Raw genomic sequence first — 10,698 nt, 5'->3', positions numbered from 1 at the left:
TCATTTCCCTTCGATATTTTTCAGTTGATCAAAAGATTTGCGGGTATACAGCGTTTGGGTCGTGGAAAGTTTGAACCCTGCGAGAAACCCGTTTTGTTAACTGAAGAGTTGCCAGGCTCTTTACGAGAACTAAAGCCGCAGGTTTGTTTTATGTTATCGGAACTGCCTTCTTCGGTCTTTTGATTACCTATTCTAGCCTTATATGTTGAAGTTGTTTTTCTTTATCCTTGCTGATAAATATCGCTATTCTCCATCCATTGATCACGTAGTAGCAGTATAAAATGTATCTTTTTATCGTAAATTGTATTGAAGTACGAAATGAGTCGAAGTCTTGAATTTTTTAAGTATTCAAACGGTTCTCATAGTTCTAAGCAACTTCAAGATTGATTCGAAGGACGAGACTTCGCGTTTGACTGATATTATTGCATATAATTCTCCACAGGAATATTTTCTTTTCCTTATGACGACCTTATTCGGTCGTCTTTCTAGCTGTTGACAGAGTCAAATGTTACAGGGCAGTATTTTGACAGAACGCTTGAAGAGTTTGCAGAAAAGAAATATGCTGTCGATACCGGGAGAAAAGCGACATAGAAGAAAATTGAAAAACAGGTTACGAATTAAAGAAAGAGAAGATAGGAAACATCAAGAAGTGAAACTTGGTACACGTTTGATATGATACCGGTAAAGCTTGTTCTGTCATTTATTTCGATTCATTCACTTATTGTTAGTCCAAAAAACTAGATAAATAAATCGCGTAAATTTGTAGCAACACTCCATAAAGAACATCACTAGGTGATGCCCTCATTGTTGATAAATTCAGTTTCAAAACTGGTCAAAAAGGCTGTTTTTTCGAACTAAAAAATTTGCAAAAAAAGCTTGTAGAAATTTTTGGTAATAAGGGAGAAAATTGAGTATAGCTACCTTTCATCTGTAGTTTGGATTCTGAAATTCTGTTTCAGTTACGGCTTATGTACTAAATCATCATTTTTAAATAGTGAACAGGAAGTGACGGTTGTGGAATCGTGACAGATGGATGGTAGGGTGGAGAATACCCAAATTATGCAATACGTCGGATGTGGTAACTTAAATTGTGATGTTCTCCGTTTTTTCACTCGTCTCCCTAGACTTATAACGGTCTTCCGACATTTTATGATGCAGTAAAAGATAGAATTACGACTCCTAGGGTGTTGAGATTTACGCACATTGACTTTATTGACCGTGTTATGTGTATTTAAATACAAGGATTAGTACCGCTGTGCCGAATGGCATATTAGTTACCATCCTTAGTTCCAGAAGAACAAGCAGAATGTAGTAATTATTCATGTGGGTGTGGGAGTACATGGAGTACATGTCGTAACGACGTCTGAAAAATGGTACTTGTTCCATCAGGCATGAATAGTAAGATGGATATGGTATATGTTATGCACTAGCTGTACGCAACAACGATTTACGACGATAGTAATGCACGCCTCTCTTTCTCCACACTAGCGACTGATTGTGCAAAAATTAGAAAGGTTTGTCGTGGCACAGTTCTAGTAAATAATGGGATATAAGGTACAGGAACTGAATTGTAGTGATGGAATATTTAGATAGAAAAGAGAATGAGCGGAGGGGAAGAGATGTGATTTTCAGGTCGAGAGAGAGTTTTTCAGCGAAAAATAAATGTTTGCTAATGAGAGTGAAAGAGAGAGAAAGGGAGAGAGGACAATGATGACCTAGTGACCCGATTTCCAGAATTAAAGTTATCAAGTGGGATGGTGATTTTCTTTAATCATGTATGCGCTCGCACATACAATTTCGTGTCCATTCCCATTTCTTCGTCTCTCGGTGCCATTCAACCTTATTCAACGATGGCTACCTCAATGCGGATTTGTGATTTCATTCCAGTTCTCCCGGGGATGACGAGCATACTCAAAACAATAGCACCATTAGTCAAATATCGAACAACAGTAGCTAGCATTGTTGTACAGCAGTGTCGATGAATCAAACCAGAAATGTTGACTTGTTCGGTTTCGGGAAAAACTATTAAGAGTGATATGCACTTCTGTTAAATTAAAATACGTTGAAATATATTGCATGTCTTAAGGAATTCAGTTTCATATCGCGATAGCTGGAAATTTGGAGAGTTTTGAACATGGAATTGTCATTGTACAGGGGAGTAAGGACGTAAATTTATTTGGTATGGTTCGATTGCGAAAGACTAATGCAGTTTCCTCAATGGCTGGAATCTTTGTCCATGACATTCTGTTTTCAGTCGATAAATCTTTTTGATAATATGATGATCAATCTTTATTCCCGGATGAAAAGGATTATAATGAGATACAGAGATTGATCTTCTGATAAAGCAGTGAAAACTTTGAGATTAAAGCCAACACAAACAATGTTAAATTTGTAAAAAAGAGTGCTGCTTGCACCGCTGGTATAAATGTTTAATCGTATTTAAAGCTTTAAAAATGCCAGCAAAGGGTAATACCTAATTCTGTGTATAAGCTAATTGTCTCAGTAAGTCAATTATTGAATGAATTTCTGCAAATTGGGTCGCTCATATTATATGGATGGGAAAAATTTTTAAATTAAATTTGGAAATAGATGATTAAAATAAAATGTAATTTGAAAAACAGGCAGAAGAATGTAAAATAAAAGATGTAGATCATAAGTGATGAACGGTTGAAATTTCAAATGATGAAACTTCCTTGTTAATTTTAATTCTGTTAACACGACTCTAACAAATCTAAAAAATTTAAACCTTTGAGTAGTCGCTTAACACAAATACTTCGGTAATTATATTTAAAGCAACATTTGGCAGCAAATATGTTGCGTAATTTAATTGGGAACGAAAGTTGAACTTTTCGGGTTAAAGTGTAATAGCTAATTAATAGTTAATGCAAGAAAATTTCTTTGCCAATAAAATATCGCCTTTCCATAATATTTTGTTCTATTCTCAAAATGCTCTAAAGATGACTTGCAAAATTATCCTTATAGTTCTATTTAATTACTTGAAGCGATAATACCAGCAGACATATAAGTTAGCTGTGGGATGTGAGGTACCTTAACAATATACCTTGAGTAAGTTACTCAACCTGAAGTAATTTTTGTATTTGTTGCCACAAGCTCTGTCAATCAAAAATTGATATGGTAATTTTTTGCGAATTTTATTCCATTTCTAATGATAAAAAAGAAAAAAATGTAACACTTTATTATGCAGAACTAATTTTGATATTAACGATTTTTGTTTTTTGAAAATGAAAGGATGCAAATAATTTGACCCATTGGACACTTGCAAAATTATTTCCGCAAATTTCGAAGTACCATTTGAAATTTTACTGCTTCAGTAGTAGTCGTGATTTGAAATTGAGGCCAATTCTCATGCCTGCTGCACTGAAAATGATTAATTGACGTCCGAAAGAGGCTAAAATGTACAAAGACCGTCTGTCACCTTAAGTTGTTGCTATCACCAACGAAACTGAAAGTGGATATCAGCAACAACATGCGATAATAGGGTTTTATTAGTGGTCGAAAAGGAGCGATTGTCGGTTCGTCAGTTCGTCGGTCTGTATCTGTCGATTTACATACATGTGAATGTGTATGTCAATGTATGTTTGTATGTGTATGCATGTGGTGATGCATGGATGGAGAGATAAAAGTGAAAATCTGGGGAAGTAGGTGACCGAATTGCGAATATATTTTCCCTTTCATTTTGCATTTCATTTCGAAGCGTCGAACCGATTCCAGCAATGACGTCCTTATCGCACCCGCTGCCACATTTTCCCATCAAGGTATGTATATACGTGTATGTATATCTATCATCTACGGATATCCTTCACTTTCCCCGCTACGCAATCATAACAAAAGTCTTTTCACTGAATTTCAAATTGTTCATATCTTTCATTTCATTTGAATTAAACGTTCAGTCTTTTTTTTTCATAAAAGTGTAACAAATATCCAAATTGAATTCTGCATAAAACTGTAGATGAGCGGCTACTTATACATCCCTGTTGATCGTACTACTTTCACTCAAAATATCAGGAAGATAATACCTGGAATGATTTGAAAGACCATTCAAAGAGTATTTCATCATGGTTGCTAGCTATATCTGGTTTAAAAACGAATGGTTCATCTTCGATAATATAAAAATTATTCAAGAATGAAATTCTGTACAGGAAATTTATTGATGGCTTACACTAATTATCCATTAGTGAGTCAGTAACTAATTAAGATTTTTACTACTAAAAGTAATGTTACACTGTTCAGTTTTCATAGAACTTCCCAGATTTTCCAAGTTATGCTATTCTATCATCATAGAGTTCTTCTCATTTGTCATGCTAAATGAAAGGTAATACCATAAATTATTAAAATCTGAGAATAACTAGGAGTTAAAATTTTTTTAAAATTAAAGCAGAATTCCGAAATCAAATTGTAGGCATATTGAGACATTTACATCAGAATTGAATTTTATTCAATGAACACATTCAAAACTTCTGACTCATTTTTCTTTCCATACTTTTTTTAAATTATCAATCCTGAATGAACATTTGCGTTAAGCTCCCTTAAATTTTTAGATAAAAATGTGTAGGATAAAGTTTTCATATGGCTGTGTGCTATGAGATCTCACCACTCTTTACTGTTTTTGTTTTCCATTCAAAACATATCAATGAAAGGAGAATGAATGGAAGATTGCACTTGGTGATTGAACCGACAGCGAAAGCCGCTCTTAGCGGAAATTTTCGTTTGGGCGGAATGCGCTTTGCTGGTTGACGGAGTGAAAGGGAATAAACGCAAGATGAGATGTTAATGAAAAGGAAGTTAAAAAGGAGATTCGTTTTCATAATATTTTGTGTCACCCTTTCTATTGGCTTAAATCTAGCAATGTTCTATTCCCAATAATCCCAACAAAATAAAATGTCCGAATATTTCAATGGGAGTTTCTCTTAATTGATTAAAAAATACAAAGAAGACATTATAATTAACCCTTTTGAATAAAAATACTAATAAACTATTATGCTGTGTGTGATCTGTTTTGGGCTGATCAGTTCATTTAATAATTTCATTTCTTTCTGATGGTATTGTACTTCTTTTTGGAATTCTTTAAGTACTCTAGTTTTTCTAAATTACCTTCTGGAACTTTTTCTCATATTATTGATATTTAATGTTCTTATGTCATTCTGAAAGAGTAACTAACAACACTGACGATATAATCATTCTAGTACTTTAAAACGATTGCTACAGTCCGAGGTTATAAACTGAAGATAATTTAGTGAAGCGTTTTTTGAAAAGCATCCCAGAAAAGAATTAATGTTTTGCTTTGTCCATTGAAGATACACAATAAGGAAAAGGGAATAGCTAAATACTTGAGTAGATTTTGCTTAAAGTTGAATAATTTTTTATAATTCTAATATTTTCTTAAGCTTTTCTGACAAATGGGTGGTCTGATGTTAGAGATTCGGGAAGGAGACCATCCGTTCCGTTTGGTTCTTTGATAAAACTTTTTGCTCGATCGGAATGACAGGTTGAGCGGTAATAACATTTCAGTAATGATTATTTGTTTAGTTTTCTATCATATGACTGACCCTCAGCTCAAACATTCATCGTTATTCAACAGTCATTTTTTCTCATTTCTTTGCATTTTCACACATATCTTTTTATTTAATGTGAATATTTTCAAAATATTTTGAAAATATTGCTTAATTATGATTTAACTGACTCATCTGATTTTTTTCACTGATAATCTTATCTCGATTTTCAGAGTTTCCTGCCATACGATCTGTCGACGTACAGTACCATGCCACATCTGTCGCACACATCTTTGATGAGTCCATTGGTCAATCCGTTCGTGCCCTCCAATATCCTCAACATGTTTCAAGAAGATGCGAAACAATCCTCCGGTAAAACATCATCTGGCCTTGTCGTACCTGCCTTACGACCATTTCACATTTATGATCCAACTGATCCAATTAGCGCACTTTCTGTGCCTCCTACGACCGATTTTAATCATTTAAAAAGTGACAAAACAATCAACGAGCAATCACCTTCTACACAGGTGAATTATTCTTTGGCATTGGTTTAATTTCTAAGATTAAATCAAAAATGATGGTGCAAAGAACTTGCAATAAATATACAAATCTTAAAATCGAGTTGAAGTTACCGGCTGTGAACTGAAACTAAATCTAGTCCTAAACAGTTTGCAGAAAATTTGATATCAAACAAGACTTTAGTCATCTTCCGTTATTCTCCATCTTCACTTCAATTTGAATCTAAAATTTCGATATCATTGTTCACACTGTTGGTCTTGTTTATATCCTTGTCGTATATGTCAAGTTTTGTATATTTTCATTTTTTGATGCTTTGATAGTTAAGGGATGATAAACCAATTTGAAAGTTCCAAAAATCCCTAAACCTATCTTTTTCTTGTCCTTCTTTTCACACATCCAATCTTCTGCTATGATTAATTATTATTTAAACATCCCAAGTAATCATTCGTAGTAGCCATTAGCCATGAATTTCAAGATTTTTTTTACAGTTAGCTTCTCCAGCTTCAAGAAGGCCTGTCATTCAACTTGTGAATTAGTTCTTCAAACGAGAATAGAAAGATATCTGTTTTCTATATATCGGAGAGGTTCAAATATAATATTTTGCTCTATCGTGCCTTAAAATACTCACTTAGCTAATTACATTGATTACTTGTAAAGAAACGTATTTACATAGTTCAAAAGATGTTCGAAGCTGAAACCTTTGAAGTCTGATCGCCAAAAATCTTCAGACATGAACTATTTGTCTCTGAAAGTAAAAGAAAGAGTAGAAGACAAAATCAGTCAAAATTAAAAGAAAGGTTGGGCCGAACTTATTTTATTATGATTCTTAAATTTTAAATTTTATGTCGAAGTTTCAATGCCTCACTGCATGAGTTCCGAAACCAAATTGTGCATATTGGTGCCAGTAGGTCAATCCTTGTCATCCATGATCCATCCTGGAATCACTTCAATCAAACACTCTCCCCCTCATCTGTTCTCATTTCAAAATTAGTCTTTATTCTCTGCTCTATCAATGAACAAATGATTCCATCACTCAAATACAAACGCTATTATCTCTAATCATAATTTAAAACAATTTGAAGCAACATGTTGATAGAGCTCACTTTTTCAACTGATTCAAATGATTTATACTTGAAAATTTTGCAGTGAAATTGAAGATTTGATTTCGTTCAAATGACTCAACCTCTTCGATCTTCGTCTTTTTTCTCTGCCTGTCTCTCCCTTTCTCTCCCTCTCTTCCTCTTCCTTCTTATCCAACCTCATTTGCCCTATTTTCAGTGTTTAAAATGTTTGAAAGAGAATTGTTAAAAAATAAAAGAAGCTTCGAACTCATTTTATAAATCATTAACGAATATTTGTTTTTCATAGACCGTTCTATGACTTTTGATGGACGGTGAATTAGGTGGGCCGTTTTAAAGAAGCACAAATCCTGTCTTTTCTCAATCTTAGGATTTACTTTCATTTCAAAACGGATTATATTCAAACCAGAATAATGGATAAAAATTTTCATTCCAGGTCACATCATCAACTTCTGATGCAGATGTAACACCTGCGCAACGCAAGGTGATTGTCCGCAATGAAACAGTTCGAAAAAAAAAAGAATTGGTCAAAGATGAAGCATATTGGGAGCGACGTAGGAAAAACAATGACGCCGCTAAAAGAAGTCGAGATTCCAGACGACAAAAGGTTTACTTTAACGAAAATTTTAATTCTCTAAAATTTAAAAAGATGGAATGCATTTCTTACTTTTAATATTAGTATTTTTTCGTAACTTTGTGGAATTTTGCAACTTATCAATGGGAAACTCAAGTTAGACAAGGAAACCGGAGTGGTTTTCATATAAAGGTAATAAAAAATGAAATGCCTGGGACGGAAAATGGTAACAGGTATAGCTGCTATTAACATTAATGTTGATGAAAATATTAAAATAGGTGCCATCTGGCAAGCAAGTACCAATTTTTGCACGACTTCTCGATTTTCGAAATCTATCATTTTTATCACTTCTGTGACACTTTCGTCCCAAGTATTTCATACATGAGCAATTCGATCAGGATTATTAATATGGGTTATCCAGGAAGATGAAATGACACTTCGGGCAGCGATGCTTGAACAAGAAAATATCCGTTTACGGCTGGAAGTGGAACATTTGCGAGCAGAAGTAGATCGACTTCGAGTGCTAGTCCTCTCTCCTACTATTTTACCCGCTCCCCAGGCTATAATCTCAACTCCCGCAACTGTTTCACATACTCCTCAACCTCGACAGCAGCAGTCGCAACAGCAACCTCTTCCACCGACATCTTCTGTTACCTCGTTATTACCACAACAACAGCCTCCCGCTACAGTACCCTTATTTTCTTTGTCCTCATCAACATCGACAGCTGTCACTACCCAGTGATACTACTACTGTTATCATGTATCCCTAGTAGTACTTATTATGGTGATACTCAATGGTGCACCCAGGATTTTATTTTGGACTTCGTAAATACTTTGTTAATAGATAGTTCTCATTTCCAATGCACGATGTAATGTCACCGCTTTGTCACTAAGATATGTGTATGAATGCTAAAGTATATATATTGTTTGCTGTAGCTGTTGTAATGTTTTAACCTAAATGTGTTTCCGGGTTCCTATACAGTAGCAACTCTACTGTACTCTAAATGCTAATCTTTTGTTACCGGAACTACAATTGTGAGCTAGGCTAAATAAAGCGGGGAAGGATCGGGCTGTAGGAGCACTAAAAATGGGTATATTTTAGATCTAGACAGAGCAGGCAGGAAATTACCTGTCTCCTCCATGACAGACCTTACAGGGCTGATCTCATTACGTGATTACTACCAGCTCAGATTTGCAAAGAAGGATTAAAATTGGTGCCTCGTGGAAAATATTACACTCTTAGCCATAGTATCATACTTGCAAGCTAAGTAATTACTGACGTTTCATAATTATGTAAGACTTTTACGAAACAGGCGTGGTAACTGTTTTCTTTTGTTTTTTTCTCAATCGTCTGTTTACCTCTCCGATTTGAGCTTCGTCTGAATCATTTCCCCATCTAATCTCGTGAATCCTAGACCTGATTAACTTCTTCTATTTGGAAAACCCCAAAAAGTTTCGAAAAAATGATTCTTGAGGCCGGAACTTTCGATGTTAATCTTAGTTTTGAAGAAAATGAAAATTTTTAAATATTTTCAATTTGAATTTCTTAAACTTTACGCGCAAATAATATGCAGTACTGTTTAGTTTATGTAAATTCTCAGGCCTGTGCAATAAATAATAATAATAATATTTTCCGAATCACAATGAATTGTTGTTTACAAAGTTTATGACACAAAACACAAGTATGAAGGAGCAGTGATAGTATATGAAAATCAAAGTGCCTATGTACGGATATTCCACTCCTTTCATTTGATTTAGTATTAGGAACAGTAAACAACAAACAAAAATTGATCGTATTGTTAAAGGTTTTAAATTTTAATCATTCGAAGATCAATAATCAATTTAGAGCAAACAGGTAACTGGAACTGTTGTGGAAAATTCAGAACTCAAGTTTCAGCAATGAATATCCTACCTGTTTTAATATGTGAGGAGAAGGTTGAATTCAAAAATCAGGTACTACAAATGAAGTAGTAAGGATTTTACCAACTTACTAAAATTCAACCTGAAGAGGACTGTCGACAAATTAATCGATGAAGATTCAAATGGAAATGCAAAAATAATACACAGAAAATTACAAGGAAAAAATATTAAAAATTAATCAGTGCATAAAGACATAAACAATCGCTTCGATAAAATGAAATAAATGGAATTCACACTTTGGCAACCATCAACTAAAATAATTGAAATTCCTTCTTCAGAGCGGAAAAATTCGGTAGAATACAAAATGATGCATTGGATTCGTTCAACACCAAATGTCAGGAAGAAAATTGAAGATTTTAAAATCTAATAGCATTTCAAATTCGTGGTACCTGACGTTTACATCGTCTCCTTGAAAGAAGTCAATTATAAGCAATTATATTTTCAAAAACAAGTAAAAAATAAATTACTCAAATCTCTAATCATAAAAATGAAAAGAAAAAAACTGAAAACGAAAAAGACAAATAATTGGTCCTTCCCTTTAAATTGTATTTCAGGATGGCAATTATGTTCATGAAATCGGGCGTTGATATATTGTATCTAAAGTGAAATATTCAATTAACTTTAACAGTTACCATTATGCCATGTGTTACGAAAACAGGAACAAAAAACTTGACTCATTCCATCCTGAAATGTTTAATGAAGTCTTAAAACTGTCTCATTTTTCATCAACCAGAAATTGCAAGGAAGCATATAGTATCAGAACGGAGAGGGAGGAAATTGGGATGCTTTAATATTTCCAAATTCTTTAGCAGCAACGGAGTACAAGGAAGAAACTAACATTGCCCAGAACAATAGAAGAAAAACCACACAAATGCAAATCACCACCAAAAAAATCTTCCATAAAATTAACAGAAAATTTCAATCCATTTCTGCTCCCTCTTCTAGTTCCACAACGCATACACCATCCGGACGTCGCTTCCGGAAATTCAAATAAAAACCCCATTGACCACAACCGACCGCTAATTTCATTTTAACAACATCGTTTCGTGATAAACGTGAAGCTATTTTTTCCTGATCGTAAGCATTAAGAATACAT

The 10,698-nt window shown here is 34.1% G+C and overlaps 2 protein-coding genes across 2 annotated transcripts in view; both read left to right on the top strand.

The window, feature by feature from the left end:
- LOAG_16570 (hypothetical protein) overlaps positions 1–676 on the top strand; it is a gene marked incomplete at its 3' end in the record, with an annotated part of 4,080 nt that extends 3,404 nt beyond the window's left edge. The window contains exon 10 of the mRNA XM_020449222.1: positions 515–676. Coding sequence (XP_020307291.1) covers positions 515–676 — 162 coding nt within the window. The remainder of the gene's footprint in view (positions 1–514) is intronic.
- Positions 677–5,806: 5,130 nt separating this feature from the next.
- LOAG_09291 (hypothetical protein) lies at positions 5,807–8,424 on the top strand (the record flags this gene model as incomplete). Its single annotated transcript, XM_003144819.1, has 3 exons — positions 5,807–6,037; positions 7,545–7,715; positions 8,104–8,424. The coding sequence occupies 3 exons, from the start codon at positions 5,807–5,809 to the stop codon at positions 8,422–8,424; spliced, it is 723 nt and encodes a 240-aa protein (XP_003144867.1).
- Between the last annotated feature and the right edge of the window lie 2,274 nt (positions 8,425–10,698).

Source organism: Loa loa (genome assembly GCF_000183805.2).
Source record: "Loa loa unplaced genomic scaffold supercont3.8, whole genome shotgun sequence".
Taxonomy (NCBI): Eukaryota; Metazoa; Nematoda; class Chromadorea; order Rhabditida; family Onchocercidae; genus Loa; species Loa loa.
The sequence above is the reverse complement of the archived record's forward strand: the minus strand, read 5'-3'. Positions and strand labels throughout refer to the sequence as shown.